Consider the following 26,037-nt stretch of genomic DNA (forward strand, 5'->3'; position numbering starts at 1 on the left):
GTAAGACTCGGAGGGAGTGAATATGAAGAAGATTGAAGGTATAATGAAAGCAATATCAAGACAGTACCAAACCCGCCTAGGAGACCTAGAGCATATACGTCTCTTGCCTATACTTCAATGCAACGATATATCAATACTCGCACCACAACGCAAGTATACTCAGACCACAATCCGGAATAACAATCCTTTAGGACACAAACTTTCACTAGCAAACACATTCATCAGCAAAACCCTGAAAGTACTCACCTACCTCATCTCACCTCGAACCAAGGGCTATGTGGAGTTCTCAGATAATAGGGTATGGTACACATGAAGTCGAGGTCGTCATGAACGATAATGACGACATCACCCAGCCAGCCCGTTCTTTCACCTCGGCTTGTAAACGTGAACACGAGGGTAACCCTGTCCTACTTTCGCGCCTTGCGTCTTCGCTGGGGTGGGTGTTTTGGTGCGCTGATTCAGAGGGGGAGAGGGGAGATGGATGATATGGATGGGCAAATGAGCATGTACAGTATGTTGATTTGTTCCTCTTCATGGTTGGGGAACTTGAATGGCTGTTTTCGTTGGTAAACATGCCATAACGGTTGAGACAAGAGCACATGATGGAAAGATCACCCGCCCTGTTATTCCATCGGTATTGATTGATGTCTAGATTGCTTGATGTTGACCCTTGCCCGCCTCGAGAGCTCGCAGTGGAAGTCAAGTTGTCGTACGCTGGCCAGATCGTGATAGGGCATAAGCATTCGAGAGATAAAGCCTCCTTCAAGGATGTAATTGTATAAACATAGACCCTTCGAGTCTATCCCTACCTCCCTGCTCCGTAAGACGAATGATACAAGACCCCAAAAGGACAGCGTAAGAAGCGGGACCAATATGCATCGAATAATGAATACGCGTAATGCTACCATACCGTACTGTGCTACAAACAAGCCCAAAAAAGCGAAAGAAAAAAACAGATCCCAAAGTACCAGTGCCTTCCCATCCAATCCCCATCCATTCACACCCCTTTCAAGCCCGCCATCGCCGACCGCCAGCCACCTAGCCCATTCCCTTTGCGCGCCTTCCAGAAAACATATGCTTTGTTTATTACGTCCCTTGAACAGGGAACGAGAGAGAAAGCGAGAAAAGCTCCGATCCTCCCGCCAGGAGGGCGGCCTTACCTTGCCTGCTGTGTGCCTATATACGAACGAACGAACAACCGGCGCCGAGTATTATCCTCTCCGCTGCTTCGAGTAGCTCTTTCCTGTAATGAGGTTCAACTCCCATGTTGCCCCTGTGGTTTCTATCCCTCTCCTGCCTCTCACGTGAGACTCCGATCACCGAAAATGTTTTTCGAAAAGGAAAAAGACAACAGCACTTTGTGTTTCAGACGCAGAAGCAACCTCTCCCTGTACCGAGTATTCCACTTTCTAAATCCAAAACGACACTGATTCATCGAAAGTCCCAACAGAAGGCTGGTCTTTTGCTCGTGCGTGACACATTGCATCATGCCCGAATCGGAAAAGACTGTCGGCATTTGGGCGCGTTTCAAATGGAAAGAAGAGAAAGAAAAGAGACAGGAAAGAAGCGTAAAAATCGGAGGAAGAAATCCAAACCTCTTGTATTTCTCATCTCGTCTTCTTCCTGTATGGCGTATTTCCGGGAGGCTGTCTACATGGAGAAAGCCGTTTCGTATGCTAGAAAAGATGAAAAGCCATCACATGGTGGAAAAACGGATCCGCGCCACTCAGGAAACAAGCGACAAAAAACCCCAAGAAAAGAAAAGCGCGAAAGAAGAAAAAGAAAAAACCACGCCTTTGCACACATTGCTTCGTAGTCAAAGAAGTCCAAAAACGCCACTATTTCTCTTTCTTTTCTTCTCTTCTCGCCTTCGTCTGCTTCCCAATGTCATGTTCGTTTCAGGATTTGTTGTTTTCGTATTGGTGACACATGTCTTTGTGTGTTATCAGACAAAACAATCATCGATGGTGACCAAAGTCCGCATCGACAACCTTCTTTTCCTTCCGTGGCTTGACCACGAATTCAGTCATTAGTGAGATATGATCTGAGGGATGATAGATATGGGGGAAGCCGGGCACGCGTGACAGGTATTGCTTGTCAATATCACCGAGTAGTCCGACCACCGATAAGGTGTTGGTCGAGTACCAGATGTAGTCGAGAACGCCGGCGAAGCTGGTCGTGTAATTTGTGAACTCGAGCTCGTTAATGTGAGCGTAACTGGACTTTAAGCTGAAGGGATGAGCTACACCTTCTTTGGTGAAGTTTCCGTATTTGCGGCCAACAAGGTCATCGTGTAGACTTGAAAGCGAACCGTGAGTCAAGAGATCGTACACCCCGGAATCGGGGGTGGAGTTGAAATCTCCGCATATGATCATTGGGATTTCAGATCCCGAGCTGTATTTCTGCGATGGAGCGGGCTGCTTCGTAGGAATGTCTCCATTCACATCATCTCCATTGGCGTATTTGAAGGGTTCCTTGTCCTTGAGAGGAGGATGATTGACCCAGGTGTCGCTCAATTGCTTCAGAGTTTCGAGAAGGATGGCGACTTGTACAACCTTGACGTCAGGGAAAGCAGGGTTCCAGAAGACGTGGATATTGACAACGATGTGCCTGGCACCGGTCGCACGGTTCTCCAAAAAGGTGACTGTGGCGATGTCGTCTCTGGTCATGACACGGTTGAAGATGTCGTGTTCGCCCTTCATGTCAGGTCTGTTGATGGCCTTGCGGCCGAATTCGACGACGGCCTTGTCCAGCAAAATGTACTTTGCGTTCTTGTAGAAAGTGGCACAGCCATCGACGAATCGCGAATCCTTCTCGCCCATGGTCTGCGCTCTTGACTTTTGCCAGAACACGCCCTTGTAGTCGCTCCTCGCCAGCTCAGGTCGGAAGAAGTTGTCGAAGCTCTCCAGGTCGATCTCTTGCAAGCACAGGATGTCGGCGTCGCGTCCTTGAAGTTCGTTAAGGATTTGCTCTCTGCGGTTCTCCCAGGACAAAGCTCTTGTGGGTGCATGGCCGTAGAGGGCAAGGGTACAGGCTTTGTCGCACAGAATGTTGTAGCTCATGACTCGGAGGCGGTCGTCTTCGTTGACCGTCGATGAATCATCCTCGAGGGAGATCCAATCGCGCTCATTTGGAGGGGCAGGATCTTTGTCACACAGTCAGCCTTTACATCACCACACGTAAATTGAGATTCGGCGAGACATACCTGGAGCGGTCTCTCGTAGCTGGCGAACCAGCTCTGAGGGTCCCGACTCTGCCACGATGGCTTTGATGTCATCGTTCAGAGGATTGCCTTCGATGGCGAGTGTGTCAAGCTGGTAGAGATAGCCAAGCTCTGCCGGAAGGTGGTCGAGATGGTTGTCAACCAGCAGGAGAGTCTTGAGGTTCGTTAGCATTCCGATCTCAGCAGGTAGCTCAGTCAGGTTGTTTTGTGAGAGATCAAGGAAGGTCAGATTTCGTAGCAGGCCAATCTCCGCAGGTATCCACTGCAATTTGTTCTGGTTCAGGTAGAGTTTCTCCAGGAAGCCATATTTGAACAGATTACACGAGAGACCTTTCAGGCCTTGGCCGCTGAAGTCGATGGCGTCGAATTTGCCCTTGGGCTTTGGGGGCAGCTGAATCTTGCGCCATTGGTCGGGATCCTCCTTTTCCTTGTTCGCTGTTTGTCCGGAGGCCAGAGCCTGCCTACTGATGACATGTGCGTTCCTCGCGTAGTGATGTGGTTGGTTGGCGGCCCTTGACTCTTGCGCCAAGGACAACTGCTGTGCCCAGAACTCGCTGGTGGGCTTGCTCAGGGCGCTGTGGTTGCTCGAGGGCGTCCCCGACTGCAGATGGCTAGGCGTGAAATGCGGAGTGGAAGAGGAGAGAGTGCCCGAGGAGATGTTGTGAGTGTGATTCCCAAAGGCAGAGGCGTGTGGGTTGTGAGGAGGGTGGTCGTGGTGTTGTTGGTTCTGATGGTGGTTCGGATGCTGATGGCCGTGCTGTCCAAACTGCTTTGCTATGTTCATCTGGTTGATGTACTGTTGGTGGCTTTGCCCGTTAAGCAGAGCATGTCGAGATTGATTGTGGTTCTGACCAAACATGGCTGCAAACGCGGGAGACTGAGTGCCAGGCGAACGGTTCGGAGAGGGAGTGTCGGTCGAGGGGAAGCCTATGCGGGGATTGTTGACAGGCGAGGCGTGTCGAGTGTGGATCTGTCGATTCTGCGTCTGCGGATTGTAGAAATATTGACCGGCTCCCTGGAACCGGAAGGCACCATCGGCCATCTAAAGATAGAGGGACGGTGTCGATAGAGAGAAGGGTGTTGTGTCGGAGGCGAGGGTTTAGCGTAGGAGGCAGAGGTCGACGCTCGGCAAAGGAGATGGCGCAGGGGGAGGTCAAGTAGGAAGAAGAAGTGATGACGGTCTGCGGGTCTTTCTTTTCTTCAACATGAGCCAAGTGTACCCGCTTCCGCATGTGCCAACACGGGCCAAGATGCTGCTCTTCGTCTTCTCTTGCGCCAGTAGTTGTCTGTGTCTCTCACTCTTGCTTTGCTTCTGGGGGCCGAGTTGACGCAATCCGAATCAAGAGGGAGGAAGTGGCCACGTTCGAGAGAGGGGAGGTGGTGTCTCAGAAGCTTTGACGTCTGATTTGAAAGCACTTGCTTGCTGCTCTGCTCTAGCAGACTTGAAAGAGGCGAGTGACGCGTTTGCGATTGCTGAAGAAGCTGTTGAGGAGGATGGAGGAGAAGAAGGAGGCGTTTGGTTCGAGAGAGCGAGCGAGTGAAGGTGTCTGGGTGGGATTCCTGGTGACTGTATTGGCTGCGGGTCAAGCGAAAGAGTCAGCAGGGTGCGCAATTGACTTTGGACAGAGTCGCCATCCGACTGTGATTCCCATGTAGCTGCACCGGAGAGAAAAGTCGCTGAGCGAGGACAATATGGGTGCGGTGCAATTGCAGGTTGGTCCTGCTGTCGAGCCAGCCCAGCCTAGTCGCTTCTTCTTGGTGGAGCTGCCGCAAACGCCTCCTCCAACTTGTCCTCCCGCCTCTGCCACATCCAGATTGTGCGCATTGGTGGAGAGTTGACTTACAGTACAGAGCTGACCTCCAGGGCTACTTTTTGATGATGATGACTAGATCGAATAATAAAATAGATCTGTGGTGCAATGAGTTCCGAGCTCCTCTCGCCCTCTGTCTTGTTCCTTGTCAGTCGGCGACGTACAAGCTTCGGCATTAGTCCGGTCTGTTTTATGCCAAGATCGACGAGCATGTCACGTGACCCCGTACAGAAATCACCCTACAATCACCCTCCGTCCATGCCACTGACGCCGTTCCATCGTCCACTAACGTATTAAAGTCCAGCCACTGCTCTCCACAATCGTAGATTCAGATCGTTGGACATGGTTGGACATGGGACGATGCCTCCTCAGTCCTACAGCTGATCATTGGCAGGGGCTCACAAAGCCTGGCATTCTGTGATCCACTCTCTGACACAGAATCTACCTTTTCTAGCTTCAAGTTGCTGCTACAGATACATATGCAGCGATATCGCAGAGGTGCCGTAGCAATCTAGCCATGATGGTTTGTGTAGGCCGCGTATCTCTGCAATTGCGCGACAGCTTGTATTTGAGTGGCTGAAAGACAAGTCACGAGTGTTCTACCATGTTGAACTCACTTGGAGTTTCCTTTTTCTCCAGTGATAGCATGACATTGCATATTGGCTCTTTTACTGAGCTATATGCCCTGCCTAGCCTGCTTTGGCAATAGACACCTCACCCATCTAGCCAAACCCAGCATGTTGTTCATTGCCACGCAGAGGGCTTCTTGGAGAATGCTTGCGTCTTCTTACGCCATGTGTATTCCTTGATCTCTGGCAGCCATTGTTGGCCAATGCTGACGATAGAAGCTATCGATTTGTCCCCCGCTCCGCTTCGCTCGGCCCGGCGAGGTACAGTAACTTACCCTTACCTTTACCTCACATCCACATTACTGTACACAAAGCTTGAGACCACCGAGTCAACTTGAGTCGATCAATTCTGTCACAATCACCACCAAAGGTCGCTGTATCTCATAGACAGTCACGCGCATATCTCATACGGCTCGCCTAGTGTTCGCTCTCAAGAGGACTTGAACAAGAGTCGATAAGCCACAATGCCGCCGCCGCCGCGACCTCGACACCTCCCCCTCCCTATCGCTGGCTCCGTGACCAATACGCCACGACTACCTCCCATCACCACCGCGCAGCGTCGCCAAAAATCAACCTCCTCGACAGATCCCGAACCCCCAGCAGCGGCACTCTCTCCGCGCTGGCTATCGGATCTCAAGTCCCGTGTGGGGAAATGCATAACTTTCGGTCTGTCATCGTCTCAAGTCGGCGTCGCAGGGAAAGTAATGGGCGAGATCGCGCGGGACTGGAGGGATCTGGTCGCGGAACGGGAAGGGTTCCTGACCGGGCCGCAGAGGAGGGGGTTGTATAGACATACGGTTGTTTGGGGCGAGATGGATAGTATGGTGAGTCCTCTTGATTCGCGCACGTGAAGATGATGGTTGTTGCTCGATAATGTGTTGCTTCTCCTTCCCTCTGTGGGAGATGAGAAAAGAAGGCTGATAGTAGGCGAAACGAAAAGGGTGAGTACATCGTCTTCTACCCTCTGCTGTGCTAGCTACTGTATTCTCCTTCGGCACTATCTATGCACTACGTCCAAAACTATAGAAAGAACTGAAATAGAGAGAGGTAGGTCACGTCAATAATGTCACATACAACCGCTATGCCGAATCCGCACGTGTGGAGTGGGCCAGGAAATATGCCACATACATCGACCCCGCTCATCGAGTGGAATGGGGTCAACTGTGTACGAACAAGGGAGACGGGCTCATAATGAAGAGCATCAAGACGGATTTCAAATTTGTCAGTCAACACGTCTTTCTTCTCAAACATCTTTTCTTTTGCTGACCGGATGGATTTGTTGATTGGCATAAGCCCATGACATGTCCAGATCACATCACGGTGTATCACAAACTGGCCCAGGAGCCGGAGGCGGGATCGAGCTCGTTTGTGCTCGACGTGCTTATATTATCCGAGCTGCACCAGCGGCCCGCCGCGAGACTTAGCGAAGATCTTGTCCTATATGACTACACGCAGGGCAAGAAAGCTCCGCTTAGACCATTCATGCTCGACGCCTTCAAGCAGACTTGGAGACTGCAGGAGGAGGCCAGAAAGGCCAGCAGTGAGAAAGTGAAACAGCTGCTCCACACGGTCAGGCAGTTGGAACTGGACAGCTGGGATAGAGCGGACGCCAAAGAGGACTTTGGCAGTGCAGCGGCATCGGGCCAATGAGAGGTGCACATCGTCATGTACAACAAGAAGAACTTTGAGCTATAGCATGTCGTGATCAACGGGTCTGACATATAAGGGCAGTTCGCCGTTTTTTCTTTGGATTCTTGAGTATCCGTGGCTACTGGCTGTCTCTTGACTAAAGCAGCTCGATGCACTAAGACACGCAAGCTGAGCCCGAAGTCCTCATGTACACGTACACTGTGACTGAACAGACCAACAATGTACAGTATTTCCCTGCTTGCAACATACAATCTGCGGTGTGGCACATGGACTGGTTCTTGTCATTTAAGAAGAGAGGGGAAAAAGCCTTGATGAACATATGTGGATCCCCAATGCGGACGGATAGTCTTATCGGATGTCAGACCCCGCATTGGAGTCTTCTGTTCTACTGCACGCTGTCTTATCTTACCTCAGTAGATGTGATAGACGATGAAACACAGCCGCTTCAGAACGGCCAATGATACAACCGTGTGGATAGATTCGTGTGCTAGCAAGATGCAGTATGAGCAGCAGGGACCGCGTGATGTTGCACTCCGAGGGTTCTTCTTGTTATGCATGTGCAGTGTGCAAACGCGCATGGTGACACGCAAGTTGCATATACAAGCAAGTATGCCTCGTGATACGGCATGGCTGCGCGAGGCAAGAAAAGGCAAGGCAAGGCAAGCATAACAACAACAACAACGACAACGTCAACGACAGCGATCGCAGCCCAGCATCAAATGCGAAGGTTTGCCGACGGGACAGCACGGCTATATTTGCTCGCTCTGCAGCCTCCAATCTCGAAAAAGCCCGAGGTGCAGGGGAGAAAGAGAAAGATCGTCGTTGCTTTTCGCCAACCCCATGAAAGCAAGATCGACCTTTTGTGGATCACATAGAGTAGAGGCAAGAGGGAGAAAATTGATGCAGCTCCCACCCCCCCCCATCGAGTCATAGATCGTAGAGAGAGAGGAGAAAAAGGGCAGCAGTGCATGCGTGAATGCAAGCTTTGACCGAAGCTTCGGATAGAGTTAGCTGCCTTAGCACACCTTACCCAGAGAAGCAGTCGGCCACAGAGAAGCCGGGATTCTAACAGAAGCACCGAACGGTAGAAGGGCCCTGTGGCCCTGTGGCTCTTCCCTCAGCCGCGGTTCTTTGGCATGCGAAAACTTGGTTAGAAGGAAGTTTAACCCGGGGTTGGAAGCGGCAGAAGGAACACCATGACTGTATGGGTTTTTTTAATGAAAGGCGGTGACCTTGGTCGATGTGCCGTTCTGCATATTAATTAGTTTTGGTTGTCAGTGCTCTTCCCGTAACTTGTACCTGAGCGAAGAAAGATTCGATGGTCGAGCGTCAGTGATAGGTACTTGGGTCTACTGCCATTATCATCATCATCATCATCATCACCACCACGGTCATCGTCAAACCACCGTCGGGCGACTATAGTACAGTGCAGCATAAACCTTTTCGGCTGTTGTGCAAGAGAGAGAATCTGTGCTCCAGAATCTCCACCGTTCTGTCTTGTTTCTGCGCGAGAGTGGTAAAAGACTCGACGTAAAAAGAGCAAAAACAGTAATTAGCAAGACATGACATCGCAGCCACAGATGCCAAGACTTTCCTAGTGTGTGCATAATTGCATGAAGGCGTTTCTTGTTTGATCTCCCTATATTTCCCCTCCGAAGGCATGAGAAAGACTAGCATTTGACACCAATAAGAATTAATCCCACACTTAACCACCACCACCACCATCACGAGCTGCTGCTGCCACAGCGCCCCTCCCCCCTCCCATCACGATCATTATCGCATAGACGCCGACTTCCTTTTTCGAAATTGATAGAAACCACCCATCGCGCCTCGTCCCCGCCAGGCTCGCGAGGATTCTGACGAGCTGGCGGCGCGCTGATGCCGCCTAAGGCCAAACGCAACAACGCAAATCAGCACGACAAACGTCATGAGAGCGGCCTCGCTGCTCCTGGAAAGCGCATCACCAAGCAGAAGTCAAACCCGAGTCTTAATGGTCAGGCAAACGGAAAGGCGGGCTCCGGTGTGCCTCCCCCGCCGCTTCCGTCGACTGGATTAAACCAAGGTCTGGTTTTCCCGAGACCGGCGAATCACACCAATTCGACCGAGACCATCGCTTCCGCTTCCGCTGCTGCTGCTGCTGCGAAAGGAGAAGAAAGGACTGGCTGCTTGGCTGGAGGAGTAGCAGGGGCAGGACTAGGATTAGGAGGAGCAGCAGGAGCAGGAGGTGGATCAGGAGGACTAGGGATTGGTGGAGGAGCTGGGGTGGCCGGGTATGAAGAAAAGGGTCGCGCGTCTCCCTCTGTCTCTGTAGAGGACGACGCATCGACCATGACATCGAGTCAGGCAGACGAGCCCGCGACTACCAAAGTCATTCGTCGCGTGTCCGAAGGCCCTGCCTACAAGACGTCGATCGTCAGTTCCGCCAGCAGCAGTCTTGCCCTGGCAGCGACAATTCTCACCTCGTGCCCGCTCCGCGACGCCATCGCCATCCTCATTCTTCTGCTCTCTCTGCCGCCTACTCTCATCATCACCATTCACACTCTTTTCGCATCTCTTACGTTTGTCCCTCCGGCCACTGCTAACCTCTCATGGAACACCTTTACCTCTTTCCCGCCAATAGGAGACTGGTTCCATGCCACCGCGGCCGGGGGACCGTCTATTTTCACCATGTTGACCGCCGACGCGGTCATGACTCTCACCTACTTGTGCAGTCCGTTATTCGCCCAGAGCGTCTATCTGGATTTATGTCAGGCAGTCATCGCCATTTCTCTCAGTGGAGCCACCGCCGGCAAGGGTGGCCCTGCTAACAGTGTGGCCATTTGTAGCGTCATTGTCTTCCTGACCCATTTCTTACGATATAACAAGATTCACCTAGCAGGCTTCGACTATCTCCGCTCTGTTTTGCATAATCTGGGTACGCCCATCACTTGGACTCCGACCCCGGTTTCCGCTCACTCGGTCTCTTCTCCGCCCATTTATGGCTGGCCTCGCACCTTGCTTGGCTGTCATATTCTGGCTCAAGGCCTTCTCACTCTTCTGCGTCGGACACTGCAGTCGTATTCAAGCCACCAACGCGCGAATGCGATCAAGAAACAAGACCCCGAAGCAGCATCACTGGCAGAAGGCAACAGGGCGTCGATCAGCGCTGGAAGCGGCGAGCAAGACCCTGTGGGCAGTCTGAGTACAGATGGAAGACCCCCTGGGCCGTCGCCCGCGTTACGAGACGGAGAGAAGCGGCTATCGAACAACAAGCGAAAGCGGAAGCAGGCCAACCAAGTCAGGAGCCAGCAGCCGCTTTGGGCTGCTATCGGAAGCACAAAAGTCACATTCTTGAAGGAGATGGAACAGAAACAGGCCTCGAGGGATGCCATCGAGGCCGAAACAGCAAACAGCAATCACGCGGACGGGCTGAGAGAGGAGTCCGACACGGATCGTTTCTGGATAACTGAGATTGGAGCAACCGAGATTCTCTTCCGCGCAGACTTGTCTGCGTGGTCGAGCAGAGACGCATCGACCAAGACGGAAACCGGAACACTTATCAGCGCGGGAATCGACAAGACCAAGCCTTTCTTTGTTCGCATCAACGGTGCAGACTGGGGCTCGACGAGGATCAGCGGGGTGGCCAAGGGTGATGCGGATGTCAAGACGGCAACAAAGATCTGGACGGGCGAGATTTACGGACTCACTCCGCTGACCAAGTACAGTTGCGAGTTTGTGGGTCTCTCTGATTCCCAAGTCATCTGCAGCACCAACGTCGTCACTCTGCCCGCGCCGAGCGCTGAACAAGGTAGGCTAAACATATCAAATGTTCTACAGCGCTTGCAGCTGACAGTTGGAGCCTCTGTCGTTCCACCACCTCCACAGCATCAGGCGCTTCGCCCGCTTTCGCCAGTCTCGACGCTGAAGCAATCCATTGCTGCCGCAGAGATGAAGCGCGACGAGGCTCGCAACAAGCTAAAAAGAACTCGCAAGGATCACAAGAACGCCGCATCTGCCATACGCAAGGAAATCGAACAGCTCCACAGCAAAGTAGCTTCCGCCGGAGGACAAGACGAACGCCAGCGCCAGCGCATCATGCAGTTGACGCAGCATCTGCGCCAAGCGAACGATGCCACTGCCGCGCTCAAGGATGAAACCGACGCGCTGGGCGAGATCCCCGAGGACGAGCTTACCGAGTACGACGAGAAGAAGCGCGGTTGGCAGGCAGTCCGTGACAAGAGAGCAGCTGCCCTCGCGGAGATGGAAGCTGCCAAGGCCGAAGCGCAGAAGGAACTCGGACAGCTGAGCTCGGAGCTCGCGTCTCTGGCACAGAAGAAGGAACGTCTCCTGGCACGCGGTGGAAAGCTCAACGAGCAACTCGAACGTCTGACTGTGCAGAAGAACGCCGACACCTCGGCTCGACAGAAGCACGACCACGACCGCGCAGCGCGCTTACAGGACTACCATCGCCGCGAGAACGAGATGCTCTACTGGATCGCCAAATCTAACCAGGAAGCCGAGGAACAGAACATCAATGCGAACCATGCTTTCCAGCAGATGGAGTATGTCAACACGATTGTCGCCCAGGCTCAGTCGACCATGTCTGGACCGCCGACTCCCGAAGGCGATCTGCCAGGCACCAACGGACTTCAAGGCAGGGCGAATACCTTCGACTTTCCCATGTTCCGCACGTTTCCTGCAACTTCTATCCCGAATCATGGCATCAACAATCAACATCAGTTCCGGGGCGGACGAGGACGCAGCAGCTCGATGCTATCGGGTTACAGCGGCTTCACCGACGACCTGGACGTGATGCCTGGCATGGAGGAGAACAAGAGCGAGGGTAGTTCTGGCAGCAGCGGTGCCAGCCAGGGTGACCTCATGAGTCCGCGACCTCTGGTTAGCAAAGCGATGAGCCCGATCGGACCTCCTTCTAGTGGAGTCGGAGCGAGCCCCAAGCGTCGATAGCTAAGGTAGTTTCCGCAAGTTCATCCCCGAAAGCATGACCTGTCGTCTTGCTGTTTTAACTTTGTGGCCATGTAATTGCTTATATTCGTAATACTCGCTTGCACGTATGTCATCGTTCTATAAGATGAAGGTACTCGTAACGGACGCCGTAGCTGTGTTCTCCTCCTCATGCTTTCTTTTTCTGTCCCCCTGATGTGTGATGTGTAGGCGACGACGACAATTATAACCCTATAAGATTATGAAGGACCAAGTCGAGATAAAGTGAGATTGGATTACGGAGACAAGCTTCGCAATGCCAAGCAAGGGCAAGCATCATCTGTCAAAAATGTGGCACAGTAGTAGTAGTGGGACCGACCATTTCGTCAGGTTAATTCGAAGCAAAGAGGAGCCAAAAAGACGGCACACGCAGGTTTGGAAGTCACAGCAGTGGGGATGCTGCGCACAGGTGCATTTGATTTGGGCCCTTCGAGGCTATGGGACCCTGCCTAGTTTGTAGACAGTGTTGTCTAGCAAGGGTGGTTGCAGAGAAGACCAAGAGACTCGATTATTCACTACTGAGCACTTGTAGCAGTAGTCTGGGTGTATTGTACAGGTATGCCTGTTTGACAGGGCTGATTAGGCTTTTCGGGGCGGGCTCAGTCAGAGCGGGAAATTCAGATACGAACCCCAAGGGAAACGGGAGTCTGTTTGGGCGCAAAGGAAAGGCCAAACCCCCGTCGACCGCAATTTGAGAGTTGTTAGCGGCTCATGTAGACAGTAGAGTAATGCAGTGCAGAGTGAGGGGGCGAGAGAGAGAGAACGGATGGGGGGCTCAGCTGGTGTCCACCGTGTGCTGCTTGCACATTGCTGTGGCTTCTTCTGCCTTTGGTGCCTTGTGCCTTGTGCTGCCTTTAGTGCTTTCCCTTCCTGACTTGCACTTGCTTGTTCGCTGAACCCCACCTCCTTCCCTCTCACCAACTTTCTTCCCCCCCCTTCCCCCTACAAAGCTGTTTACTTTTGCCCGCGACAGAATATCAAATAGCAACGATTTTCTTGACCTTTTGCCTTTTATTTCCTGTTCTATATTCCTCGGACGGATTTATTCGACTGCTGCTGCTTGTTTTGTGATACAACAAATTAAATCAGACAATCCTGTAGATAAACAGCACCGCCCCCCTTTTTATAACATCTGCTTCCCTCTTTCCGCCCTCCCCCTTCTTCGATCACCACTTCGCAACACACACACACACACACACACACACACACATCTCGCCCAACATGGCCGAAATGAAGCAAGATCCCAAGTACGACCACTACGACTTCCCCACCGTCTCGTCGACCGCTCTTCCTGGACACCCTGGCCACACTACCCCCGAGCAGGATGCACAGGTGCAGCAGCTCAGGATGTCGCTCGAGGCGGCTGGTTACACCAAGCGATTGGACACGTTGACCATGGTACGAGTTCTTGGTCTCTAAGCAAGCAATTTCGAAACTGACGAGTCGGGTTCCTTAGTTGCGATTCCTCAGAGCGCGCAAGTTTGACGTCAACTTGGCCAAGCAGATGTATGTAATTGATCTGAGCAGACTCAACGCACTTCTGTCGGCTGTGGTCCAGGAGACTGACAGATGGCACTCATAGGTTCATCGACTGCGAGAAATGGAGAGCAGATTTCGGCGGCGGCGTTGATGCGCTCGTCCCTACTTTCGACTACAAGGAGAAGGAGGAGGTGTTTAGGTACTACCCTCAGTACTACCACAAGACCGACAAGGTACGAGGCCGCAGTTGAACACACTCGTTGCAGAGAGGAAAAAGAAGCCGCTGACTTTTCTTTGCAACAACAAACAGGAGGGCCGACCGCTCTACATTGAACAACTCGGCAAGATCGACCTCAAGGCCATGTACAAGATCACGACGGAGGACCGCATGTTGCAGAACCTCGTCGTCGAGTACGAGAAGGTTGCCGACCCTCGTCTTCCCGCATGCTCTCGCCAAGCCGGCCACCTGCTCGAGACGTCGTGCACAATCATGGATCTCAAGGGCGTCGGTATCAGCAACGTCTCGTCCGTCTACGGCTACGTCCAGAAGGCCTCGAACATCTCGCAAAACTACTACCCCGAGCGCATGGGCAAGTTGTACCTGATCAACGCACCCTGGGGTTTCTCTGGCGCTTTCAGCTTCGTCAAGAAGTTCCTCGACCCCGTCACTGTCGACAAGATCCACATTCTTGGCTCTTCATACAAGAGCGAGCTCCTCGCCCAGATCGACTCCAAGAACCTACCCAAGGAGTTCGGTGGTGAGTGCGACTGCAAGGGCGGATGCGCTCTGTCAGACGCCGGCCCATGGAAGGATCCTCAGTGGGTCAAGCCTGCCGCGTGGGAGACTGAGGCCGCTGGTTCCGCCATCCAGAACTCCGAGGCTGTGGTCGGCGAGGCCGAGCCTGTTGCCTCCGGAAGCGCCACCCACCCTGCCCCTGCTGGCGCAGCCACTGTTCCCCAATGAACGGATCGTGTGACGGAGTAAAAGAAGGGACACCAAGAAAAGACATGAAAAGAGAGAAACGGCCTCCTCGCCACGATGGGGAAATTGCAGAGGAGAAGAAATTAAAAAAATGCTTTGGGGCGACATGTTCAACCTTTGTCGAGGAAAGCGTGTTTTGGAAGCATTGGGGTTTCTGCTCGCTCATGCACCAATGGTCTCTTTTTGCGTCCAGGCATGTGCTGAGTGGGTAGGCAACCGACTGTTGGCGTGCTTGTATCTTGGGCTGGCAAAGCAGTGAGCTTCAATGCATGGAGAAGCGGAGACTCATCTGTCGTCTGTGTTTTGCAATACATGCGTAGCTAGACAGAAAAGACCAGGACAACTGGACGGACCGGACCGGGTGACGGTGGGATGGAGCGGGTGGGTAAATAGGGTAGGCATGGTGGTTTGATTTTCCAGGAAGAAACATTTGAAGTCCATCCGTTCATCGTCGTCCAACCGAAACAAGATTAGAAGAAAAGCAAAAAGACACAACCTGACAACAGTCGACTTCTCTTCTCTTCAGTCTATAAATCCGATTTGTTTCCTCTTGTCTCCTTTTCCGGACTTTGTTCGAGCCCACACACCGTGTTCGTTCCTCGTTTGTTTCGAGACTTGTTCTAGGCATACACTGTGGTTCTCTTGTCGCATTTTCTAGTCCTGTTCCACGTCCCGTCCGTCGGTCATCGTTCATATAGACACTAATGTATAGCACAAGAAGAGAAGAAAGATGGGCAGACAGACAGACAGACATAAGGCCGGTGTGATACATGATAGTCAACATATACAAACGTCCACACTCGTAAGGCAGGTGCCTTAGTGAGAGTAGCAAGAGAAGCAAGAGAAGGAAGGTGTCACGCACAGCTAGCTAGCTAGCTACATAGCAAAGCAAAACAAGACCGAGGGATCTTACACACGGACATCGAGGGGAGAGGACTATTTCATACACCTGACGGCAAGAGGAAGAAGACAGGACTACACACGACGTCGAGAAGTTGATCAAGATAAATAAAGAGGAGAAGACAAAGGGAAAGGAACAAGAGCCGAAGCCCTTGATGTCGAGAAGCGTGGTTTGGGTAAAGTTCTTCGTTTTATGCATCTACGTCTTTGATTCTGCTTTTTCTCGTTTTCCGAAACTAGTCTCAAAAGGTCGGGTCTCGAGGTCCTTTGGATTCGTGGTTCCCTTTGCGCCTTGCTTTCACTTCGATCCACTTCAGATAGCGCTGTTCAATCTGCGCTCATCCTTGAGCTGGACAAACTTCTCAAGCGCCTCGGTGACAGGGACCAGCTCTCCCATCTTCTGAGTCTCGGGGATATCTCTGTTGCGGATATTGACGGTGCGCGACTCCTTCTCCTGGGCGCCGACGACGAAGATGAAGTTGTACTGCGCCAGCTGGCCGGTGCGGATCTTCTTCTGCATCGTGTTGCCGCTGATGTCGATGTCGACGTGCATGCCCTTTTCTCTGAACAGGCCTTGGAGCTCGAGCACGTAGTCGTTGACGGCGGGCATGACGGGAACGATGAGGATCTGGCGCGGCGACAGCCAGAAGGGCCATTTGCCTGCAAAGTGCTCTGTCAGGATGGCGATGAAGCGCTCGAAGGATCCGTAGATTGCCCTGTGGATCATAACGGGGCGCGCGCAGCCGGGGGTCAGCTCGCGGCGGTACGAGGCCTCGTCCTTGGGCTTGGCCTCGGAGTCTGCCTCGGCCGGCGGTGCAGATGCGATGAAGCCCTTCTCGGCCTTCTCCTTGCTCTCGGCTGGCTCGATGGCTTTCGCCTCGGCGGCGTTCTCCGTGCGGTATTCGAGGTTGAACTGCTGGGGCAGCTGGAAGTCGAGTTGGATGGTGGCGCACTGGAACTCACGCTTGAGCGCGTCGGCAATGGTGATGTCGATCTTGGGTCCGTAGAATGCACCATCACCTGGGTTGAGCTCCCATGATGAACCGCCAGAGGTGGAGCAGAACTCGTCGAGTGCCTTGGTCAGACGAGCCTCGGCCTTGTCCCAGGTCTCAATGTCACCAAGGTGGTTGTCAGGGCGGGTAGAGAGCTTCATCTTGAAGGTGAGACCGAAGTTGCCGTACACGGTCTGGAAGAAGTCGAAGAGCGCAGCCATTTCAGACTCAATCTACAATCGTTATCAGTCAGCCTGATATTGGCCCAGAAAAGAAAGGAATCACGAACCTGATCGTCACGGCAGAAAATGTGAGTGTCATCTTGTGCAAAACGACGCACACGGGTCAAGCCAGTAAGAGCGCCGGATGCCTCATTACGGTGGAGAATACCAAACTCAGCCATGCGAATAGGCAATTCCCTGTAACTTCTCTCACGGTGACCGAAGACGAGACAGTGACCGGGGCAGTTCATAGGCTTGAGTGCCCACTTCTCCTTCTCGACATCAAAAGTGAACATATCGTCCTGGTAATGCTGCCAATGGCCAGATTGCTTCCAGAGAGAAGAATTGTACATGTTCGGAGAAAGAACCTCAGAGTAACCACGCTTCCAGTACTCGTTGCGGATGAAAGACTGCAGAGCGTTGTAGATGATCATACCGTGAGGCAAGAAGAAACACGAGCCGGGCGACATTTCGTGGAAGAAAAACAGCTCTTGCTCCTTGCCGATCTTGCGGTGATCACGCTTTGCGGCCTCCTCGAGCATCTTCTTGTGCTCGTCCATTTGCTTCTTGTCCGGGAAAGAAACACCGTAGATACGCTGGAGCGAGTCGTTCTTGGCATCGCCGAGGAAGTATGATGCCGAGTTCTTCATGATCTGGAAAGCCTTTATCCTGCCAGTGTGCGGGACATGGGGACCCCTGCACAAATCGATGAGGGGACCACATCTGTAGACGGTGGTGCTGGTTCCGTCAGGGATCTTGTCTTGGATAATGTGCTGCTTGTACTTGTTGTATGCGAACATCTCGAGGAGCTGCTCCTTGGTGAGAGTCAGGCGCTCGAACGGCTGCTTGTCCTTGATGGCCTTCTCTGCGACCTTCTCGAGGGGCTTGTAATCAGAAGCCTGGACAGCACCTCCGTCGGGAAGAGCCATCTCGTAGTAGAAGCCGTCCTCGACCGGGGGACCGATGCAGAGAGAGCAGCCGTAGTGTCGCTCGCATGCCTCACCGAGAACGTGCGCGGAAGAGTGCCAGAAGACCTTCTTTCCCTCGGGGTGGTCGAAGTCGAGAAGTTCCAGCTTGCATGACTTTTCGAGCGGACGGTCCAGATCCCAGAGCTCGCCGTCTACGCGCGCAATGACGGTGCGCTCAAAGAGAGACTTGCTGATGTCGCGGGCAATCTGGTTCGGGGTGAGCTCCCATGACTTTCCTGCGCGCACATCTCCCGAGGCCAGCGTGACGCTGATGTCCTCGCGCGGCTGCTTGGCGATCCAGGCTTCCTGTTCGGCCTTGACCTTGTCGAAGATGGCATTACGGTCGGCAATGTACTGCGGAGGCGGGTTCATCTCCAGAGGACGGCCAGACTCAGACTCCTGGCCCTTCTTCTTCTTCTCCTTCTTTGCCTGCTGGGGCTTTTGAGGCTGCTCATTCTCGTTATCTACGGCGAGATTCTTGACTCCGTCGACTGCCTTCTCGACAGCATCCTTGACGGCGTCGGCCATGTTGTCGGGTGCAGAAGATGTCAACGAGAAAGATCGAGACTGTGATGGAAAATGTGGGGGGATGTAAATCTTTTGAGTGCGGACAGAGAGAGTCAATGCTCGAGAATTGAATCGCCTGAGGGGTATGAACCTAGCGAGCATCCACCCTGAGCGAGAGGGGCAAATGTGAGTCACAGACGAAGTGTGGGAGGTTGTGTTTTGGGATTGTGTTTCACCAAAAGCGTGACTCAAGGTGTAGGTAAATCTACAGTATCAATGTCTCTGTCGCTGCGATACCTAAGGTAGATACTTTGTACAGCAGCACCGCACGTACATTCCCGTTTGGGGTCCAATGCTTCTCCTCCGACAGGGCAGGCGCGGCGGGACGGGGGAAGCTGCGGTCGGCAGATCATCGGGCGAGCCTCGAGTTTCCCTCCATTTCGAGTCTTTCGCAAAGTCTTGGCACAGAAATATTCCAATTCTTGGAGCTTCACAATTTGCGATTGCGGCTGTAGAGAAGGTGAAAAAACGACGTCCATACCGACAATCGCTCCCCGACTTGATTACTGCTTCCCGGAATCGCAGCTCGAGTCAATCTCTTAGCAGCCGCAATCTCAAGACTACTCGATCATGTCTTTCCGTGGTGGTAGAGGAGCTCCTCGTGGTGGAGGTGGTTTCAGCCGTGGAGGTGGTGGCTTCAGCCGTGGTGGAGGTGCGCAAGAGATGTCAATCACGGGCACAGGAGACAAGAGACTGATTCAAGCTTGACAGGCCGTGGTGGTTTCGGTGGTGCTCCTCAAGGCCCTCCCGATCAAGTTCACGGTACGACACTACTTCAACGCCAGAGCATCTTACAAGACTAATGACAACAATCAGAGATGGGCTCCTTCCTCCACGCAACCGAGGGCGAGATGGTCTGCGAATCGATAAACCCCAAGATCCCCTACTTCAACGCCCCCATCTACCTCGAGAACAAGACGGCCGTTGGCAAGGTCGACGAGATCCTCGGCCCCCTCAACCAGGTCTTCTTCACCATCAAGCCCCAGGAGGGAATCGTCGCCACATCTTTCAAGGCCGGTGACAAGTTCTACATTGGCGGTGACAAGCTCTTGCCGCTCGAGAGGTCAGTAGAGTTGCCAAGACAGGTGCTTGTCTGTCTGTCGCTGACGAATGAAACAAAACAGATTCCTCCCCAAGCCCAAGCCCGCACATGGTGCGCCCAAGGTCAAGAAGCCCGCTGGCCGCGGCGGTGCTGCTCGTGGTGGCCGTGGTGGTTTCACTCCCCGTGGCCGCGGTGGATTCACTCCCAGAGGCCGTGGTGGCTTCGGCGGTGCCCCTCGTGGTGGTGCCGGTGGAAGAGGTGGATTCCAGAGCAGAGGCGGCGCCGGTGGTTTCGGCGGTCGCGGTGGCTCAAGGGGTGGTGCTCCCCGTGGCCGCGGACGTGGAGGCTACTAGTTGTGCGAAAAGCAGTAGAAAAAATTACAGTGGGCTGGCGCAAAAATCATGGGACCGGAGTACTGGCGTTGCAGAAACCGCGAAATGGTACACGCGGTCATGGAAGGTTTCTTTGTATGTTCAATGGCATGGAAGATTGCTCTACGACGCGTCTGTATAGATGCGACTCGGTTTTCTTGTAGCGACTTGCTAGGGATGTGGAATGAAGCACAAATTCTTTGAACCTTTCTTTTTCCTTTGCTTTTCTTTCTTCCTTTGCTTTTCTTTCTTCCTATCACGAACTTGTGACCACGAAGGCATGCGATCACAGTGCATTCAATGACCCTTGATATGAGAGTCTGGATGTCTATGAAGCAGTAGTGAGTCCCGGGCTATGTTTGTACTACTGAGGCATATACAGTCCCTGACTATAAGCAAAGAACCTGTGATTCCGAGGTGATCAGACATACATTACAATTCATTGGCCTATGACAATATACGTAGATCGAGTGAGCACGGAACGTGGCTACGCGACTTGTCTGTCACATAAATGCAGGTTTTCATAAACTGTGCACAGCCACATGACCACGCAGTTCACATGTCGCTTCAGCCACAATTCTCGCCCAGTGACGTCGACTGTTCATCCTTGGAATTGAGGCTGTTGCCAGCATTGGAACTCTTGTGCAGGGCACTTGCCAAAACAAACCTTGATATTACAGCTACGAAGAGAGGCCACCCCAATCCTTCATCTCACACACATCACCTTTTCTTTTTAGACATCATAAGCATCATCCATCACTCTACTCAATTCCCTGGAGCCACTTTCCCATCTCTTTCCACACAGTTCCCCCCGGTTCCGGATTCTGAGCATGTCTCGTAGAACAAACATGCCCACCGGAGAGAACATAGAGAAGACCGTCAAGGATGTCACTTCAGGCACTCCTGGTTAGTGGAACCAACACTGTTACGGCTACCAGACAACCAGAAACTGATTATTGTTGTTTGCACAGGCGGTGAAGACAAGCAGAAGCGCCTGCTCGAACAACCGAACACCGGCCATTTCAACATGGTGCGCGCGTTACATCTTGCTGACCTCATCACTCTCATGAATGGTAAGACTCATGGCGCATCTTGACAAGTAGCCTCGAATGTACTGACAGTCCTGAAGGATTCTGCGGAATCAACTCAATCCTCTCCAGCCTGAGGTACTGCCTCGGTGACCCTACTGACACTACCAACCTGTATCTGGCACTCGGTCTCATTCCTCTTGGCCTCTTCTTCGATTTCTTCGATGGCAGAGTCGCGCGCTGGAGGAAGAAGTCGTCTCTGATGGGTGCCGAGCTCGACTCTCTGGCCGACCTGGTATGTCTGACTTGTAAAATCAGAACAGAAGACAGAACTAATCATGCTTGCCGCTAGATCTCCTTCTGCGTCTCTCCTGCCACCGTCGCTCTCGCAATGGGGATCCGAACACCCCTCGATCAATTCCTCCTGACCTCTTTTGCACTCTGCGGTCTCCTCCGTCTCGCCCGCTTCAACGTCACCACCGGCTCCGTTCCTCATGACGCCTCCGGAAAGGCGAAATACTTCGAAGGTCTGCCCACCCCTACCTCGTTGGGTATTGTCGCAATGCTTGCCTTCTGGGTCAGCAAGGGCTGGATCGGAAACAACATTCCTCTCGGTGTCGTGAGTGTAGCCGGCATGGACTTTCATCCTGTCGTTGCCATCTACCTCGCTCACGGCTGCGCTATGATCAGTAAGACTATGCACGTACCCAAGCCTTGATTGGGCGATGGAAACGTCGGTACATTTGCGTAAGATGGGGTTTGCTGTGTGGAAAAGTGTACGATATTACCAAATAGCTTTATTGGATTACCCATCGACCCTCTTGTGTGCCCGCGACGCCATGAACGAATGAAAAACGAAGACATTGAAACCAACTTTTTTACTTTGGGAGACTGCAAACATGGCCAACGAATCGTGTTTCTTTTCGATTTTTACCATGCTACTCTTAGCTTTACCGTCATACCTTAGTGTACTTGTCAATCAATACTTTGGAGATCTATAGGTTCACCCAAGATACTAGGCTATGGTTGTGCAAGAGCACATTACCCATGGGCACACTACTAAAATGCGACGGGTATGATAAACCATATAGAGAGCATCTGCTGTGAAGCGTACTGTTATGCATGTATATGAAATGACCTTTCACTTACAAGTACAGCCGGTACGTAAGGCATAGCAAGATACATTAACCTGCTCCTCCTCAAGTGACTGACGAACCTATTCCAGTTCTCTCTACAGAACCTTCCAACCAAAAGAGACCATGGGAAAAACAATACTCACAAGAAGAAGCCGAAACGAAAACCAACGAACCCACCCAGCATTATACATTGCATATAGCCCTAGAACCAGTGCAATAAAAAAGGCAAAAAGGAAAACTCTCTGTCGGGGAATCGAACCCCGGTCTCCCGCGCTTGTAACTGAAGAAATCAGATGACAAGCGGAAATCATGACCACTAGACCAACAAAGATGATGAGCTTATTTGGATGTTAGGTGCAAAATTAAGTTATGATATATAGTCATATTTATTCAACCTGGGATCATGTAAAAGAAGTTTACAGTATTTGACTCATCTTCTTTATTATTTACCTTGTCTACATCGTCAGTACACTATCCTGATCAGAAGAAAAACTGACAGTCAGCTGATGACACAGGCAAGGTGAATTATTGTGCGATGATCGCAGAAGCCTGCGAGATATCTACCCAATCAAGGAATCCCTACACAGAGATGTCTCTTCTCATCACGACTCAAGTAATAGATTGTCTAGATATCGTCTTCTCACGCAACCATGAACCCATCGAAAAACCCACTCAGCTGCTCCGTCGCGGTCAAAGGCAACACATGCGCAATATACTGGTCCGGCCTCACGACAACCATACACCCCTTCTCCCTACTCACACCTCTAGCCTCGTAGATATCCTGCTTGCCAATACTCTCATTCATGATGAACCCCTCGGCGCAGTAAATCTTCTCGTAGTCGCGCAGCCCATAGTTGCCTTTCTGCGGCCATAGAATAGACGGCATAGAGTCCATTGACGTCGAAGAGTGAGGGGTCTGGATGATCGCGTGCAGGTCGATCACGGAGTCTATGTCTGTTGCCGTTGGCGTGTATTTCTTGATTGGCGAGGATGGAGAAGAGGACAGTAAAGTGCAAAGGTTTGTGAATTCGCTGTCTCTGTCTGTGTTGCTCCCTGCGAACAGAAAGATGCGCCAGCGCCCGTCGGCTTTGACTGTGTGGCCTAGCTGGATGGGCTTTGCGTCTGCGAGTCGGATGACTTGAGATGAGTGGAAACGTGTTCCGATTTCGTAGCCGGTTGCTAGGTGCTGGTGGGTTGAACACCCCGTGATGATCGATGGCATGTAATGCGTTCCCATGCCTGCTGTGAAGCGTCCTTGCTTCTCGAAATATCGTTGAAACTCGGCCGGGTCGATGCCGCCGTCTTCGTCTTTTTGTGGTACAGCTAGCATACTGTTTTCTGTAGCCGCAGGGATCGTCTTTTTGCTACGGTTGCTTTCCTTAGGTCGCGCACTGAACATTTTGGCAAATTCACGGTCGAAATCAATCAACTCGCGGGCGACGGCTTGACGCTCTGACGAGTACGTCTTGAGGATGTGTGATGATGAGTGGCCTTGCAGGACGGAGGCTAGTTTCCATCCCAGGTTGAACCCATCCTGCATTGATACGTTCATTCCTTGTCCTGCTTTAGGGCTGTGCGTGTGACATGCATCTCCTGCGATGAACACACGAGCATGGTCTGAGTTTGTTCCTCTCTGCGTGGAGTCTGCACACGTGTTGTCGAATGACGAGCACAGTCTCTGGCCGATCTCATAGACAGACCACCACGCTACCTCCTTGACGTCGAGGCTGTAAGGGTTGAAGATCCGTTTTGCTGCACTGATAAGGTGGTCGGATGAGATCTTCTTGTTCGCCACTCGCTCCTCGGGGCTCAGCTTGTCGAGCTCAATGTACAAGCGTACGAGAAATCCGCCCTCACGAGGGATGATGAGGATACTGCCTTGGTCTGCGGAGTGAATGGCGGCTTTGGTACGCCAGTCTGGAAAGTTCGTCACGGCAAGAACGTCCATGACACCCCATGCCTGGTTGGCTGAGTCTCCCTCGAGTGCTAAACCAAGAGATTTGCGGACAGCACTTCGTGCTCCCTCACAGCCGACGACGTAACGTGCTCTTACCGTTTCGATCTGGTCGCTGTGACTCTCATCTATCCTTTCAAGCTTGACTTCGACTGGATACTCTGCTTTCGAGATCTTCGAATCTCCATTCGCCACTCCCGCATCCTCAGGAAGGACTTTGAGATCGATTAAGCGTCTCGAGTAGTCCGGAACCATGCCGCTCGCACTTTTCCGCATGACATCGAGGAAGAAATCATGCACTCTCGCCTGATTTAGAATGACATGTGGAAACTCACTCAGCCCCTCCTCGGTATCTCTAATACGTCCACTCCTCACAATATTCTGTCTGTTCGCCTCATCCGGTTTCCAAAACGTCGTCTCATTAACCCAATAGGCCTCCTTGACGACCTTTTCGCTGAAGCCATAAGCTTCGAACATTTCCAACGAGCGACATTGTAGACCGTCTGCTTGGCCCAGGGTCAATTTGGCCGATTTCTGTTCGACCAGTCGAGTATGAATGGAAGGAAACCGGGATAATTGCGCTGCGAGAGCCAGTCCAGCTGGTCCGGAGCCGACTATTAGAACATCGACTTCGGACGGTAGAGACTCACTTGGTTGATATGCTCGAGTCTCCTGTGCCCAATGCTGCTTCTGGAGTTCCGGATCTCCCGGCAGGAAGCCGTTCAGATGAAACTGCATGGCTTATTTGAGATTGTTCTTGATTCGATTCGAGACACAGGACAAGTCCGAGTATATGACGACCGAGTCTGCAAAGTCCTAGGTGTACACGAAACAAAAGAGTGTCAACTGTGCCTATCGCTGATGAGTAATGCAACTACTATAATGCGTTGTTTCTCGGATGCCGATCTGAGAAACTAGGCTAGTCGTGGAAACTGAAGTGCGTGACTGTGCTTCTTCTATCTCGACATACTAGCTATATAAGGCATCAAAGCTCTATCAGAGACCTTGCAGCGCTACCGTATAAGGTAGCACAGAGCCTCGATACGCGCCGTCGTCACTATCGCGCGATACGGGTTGTGGTCATGGGGAACCCGCGGGGTCTCTTTTGCGGGGTTACGGAGGTAGAACAAAACACTGCCTATGTATTTTGCTTGTTTCTAAATCCTAGCACACCGAAGAGAGGCAACGTAGACTTGTGGACAGCCGACTTATTTTCCGTGCACATATCGAATGTCACTGTGATCACAGACTTACTCTGACAGGATCATAGTGAAAGTGGAGAACCAGAGACCGGGTCAAGAGGACGGTACTGTGTAAGGTATTGAAGGGTCTCTCTCTGCAGCCAAGCTTTTTGCTAATTACTTGAAAGTGGGCCTTGCGATATGAGCACCAAGGACGATCGCACTGGATATGGTCGAGTGCTGCTCCTGTGGATTACTTAGAAGACTGGGCCGTGAGTATGCGATTACGACACATAGTGATCTGCCATCGAATGTATCCGACAGAAATGTACGACCATGGCTAGCGTTGAGATGGAGGCATAGATGGAATGCTCAGCGGTACTTGCCGCCAGGTCGACGACGGCAACAGGACTGTCTTCGACGTATCGACAGGTACGCATGTCAGCTGTTCGTATGTTGTCAGATTTACTATTGACCTGCAAATATCTTCCACCCGTTGCGTCCTATCGATCTTGTGCTAGATGTTCTATTAACAGTGTAGTATTGTGTATATTTCGATATAGATATTTACATTGGTTTAGTGTAGGCTCGGAAATCTTTTCAGTGCCCACAGAACATTGAGACTCTCCTCCTTGGACTGATCGTCGAACATCCCTCTGTTCTGGAACTCTAACATGTGTGAATCGTAAGATGGTTAAAGAGTAATTTCTCTTCCCAGTCTTGTTAGTAATTGCTAAGATACCAGTCATGGAGACTGGACGTCGAAAGACAAAAAGCAACGGATTCCAGAGGACCAACCCAAGTACAGCCTGTACATTTGACGATCTCGCCTCGGACCCAAAGATGCCTGTTGTCTATGGAGTAGACAAGCCATGGCTAGCCATATCATGAGGGTTGATTACAAGACCTCGTCATCCATT

At 52.1% G+C, this 26,037-nt stretch overlaps 8 protein-coding genes across 10 annotated transcripts; 5 read left to right on the forward strand and 3 right to left on the reverse strand.

Moving 5' to 3' along the window:
• Positions 1-1,958: 1,958 nt before the first annotated feature.
• On the reverse strand, positions 1,959-4,265 carry AAFC00_006609 (uncharacterized protein; the record flags this gene model as incomplete). Its single annotated transcript, XM_069346590.1, has 2 exons — positions 1,959-3,145; positions 3,206-4,265. The coding sequence occupies 2 exons, from the start codon at positions 4,263-4,265 to the stop codon at positions 1,959-1,961; spliced, it is 2,247 nt and encodes a 748-aa protein (XP_069199459.1).
• Positions 4,266-6,127: 1,862 nt separating this feature from the next.
• On the forward strand, positions 6,128-7,313 carry AAFC00_006610 (uncharacterized protein; the record flags this gene model as incomplete). Its single annotated transcript, XM_069346591.1, has 3 exons — positions 6,128-6,487; positions 6,705-6,884; positions 6,957-7,313. The coding sequence occupies 3 exons, from the start codon at positions 6,128-6,130 to the stop codon at positions 7,311-7,313; spliced, it is 897 nt and encodes a 298-aa protein (XP_069199460.1).
• Positions 7,314-9,191: 1,878 nt separating this feature from the next.
• AAFC00_006611 (uncharacterized protein) lies at positions 9,192-12,260 on the forward strand (the record flags this gene model as incomplete). 2 transcript variants are annotated; one of them, XM_069346592.1, is made up of 2 exons in its annotated part: positions 9,192-11,100; positions 11,152-12,260. In XM_069346592.1, 2 exons carry the CDS (start codon positions 9,192-9,194, stop codon positions 12,258-12,260), a joined length of 3,018 nt encoding a protein of 1,005 aa, XP_069199461.1. The 2 variants fall into 2 exon arrangements, with proteins under 2 accessions (XP_069199461.1, XP_069199462.1); XM_069348352.1 differs by having other exon boundaries at positions 9,192-12,260.
• Positions 12,261-13,517: 1,257 nt separating this feature from the next.
• On the forward strand, positions 13,518-14,739 carry AAFC00_006612 (uncharacterized protein; the record flags this gene model as incomplete). The annotated part of the gene is made up of 4 exons (XM_069346593.1): positions 13,518-13,694; positions 13,753-13,802; positions 13,879-14,008; positions 14,086-14,739. The coding sequence occupies 4 exons, from the start codon at positions 13,518-13,520 to the stop codon at positions 14,737-14,739; spliced, it is 1,011 nt and encodes a 336-aa protein (XP_069199463.1).
• Positions 14,740-15,970: 1,231 nt separating this feature from the next.
• AAFC00_006613 (uncharacterized protein) lies at positions 15,971-18,366 on the reverse strand (the record flags this gene model as incomplete). The annotated part of the gene is made up of 2 exons (XM_069346594.1): positions 15,971-16,882; positions 16,939-18,366. 2 exons carry the CDS (start codon positions 18,364-18,366, stop codon positions 15,971-15,973), a joined length of 2,340 nt encoding a protein of 779 aa, XP_069199464.1.
• A 609-nt stretch (positions 18,367-18,975) lies between these two features.
• Positions 18,976-19,800, forward strand: AAFC00_006614 (uncharacterized protein; the record flags this gene model as incomplete). The annotated part of the gene is made up of 4 exons (XM_069346596.1): positions 18,976-19,057; positions 19,117-19,167; positions 19,222-19,468; positions 19,530-19,800. 4 exons carry the CDS (start codon positions 18,976-18,978, stop codon positions 19,798-19,800), a joined length of 651 nt encoding a protein of 216 aa, XP_069199465.1.
• Positions 19,801-20,648: 848 nt separating this feature from the next.
• On the forward strand, positions 20,649-21,564 carry AAFC00_006615 (uncharacterized protein; the record flags this gene model as incomplete). Of its 2 annotated transcripts, none has more annotated exons than XM_069346598.1 (4): positions 20,649-20,724; positions 20,790-20,891; positions 20,948-21,141; positions 21,199-21,564. In XM_069346598.1, the coding sequence occupies 4 exons, from the start codon at positions 20,649-20,651 to the stop codon at positions 21,562-21,564; spliced, it is 738 nt and encodes a 245-aa protein (XP_069199466.1). The 2 variants fall into 2 exon arrangements, with proteins under 2 accessions (XP_069199466.1, XP_069199467.1); XM_069346597.1 differs by having other exon boundaries at positions 20,667-20,724.
• A 1,058-nt stretch (positions 21,565-22,622) lies between these two features.
• Positions 22,623-24,674, reverse strand: AAFC00_006616 (uncharacterized protein; the record flags this gene model as incomplete). The annotated part of the gene is made up of 2 exons (XM_069346599.1): positions 22,623-23,290; positions 23,351-24,674. The coding sequence occupies 2 exons, from the start codon at positions 24,672-24,674 to the stop codon at positions 22,623-22,625; spliced, it is 1,992 nt and encodes a 663-aa protein (XP_069199468.1).
• Positions 24,675-26,037: the final 1,363 nt, after the last annotated feature.

This window comes from Neodothiora populina (assembly GCF_041146345.1).
Source record: "Neodothiora populina strain CPC 39397 chromosome Unknown canker_contig_8, whole genome shotgun sequence".
Classification (NCBI taxonomy): domain Eukaryota; kingdom Fungi; phylum Ascomycota; class Dothideomycetes; order Dothideales; family Dothioraceae; genus Neodothiora; species Neodothiora populina.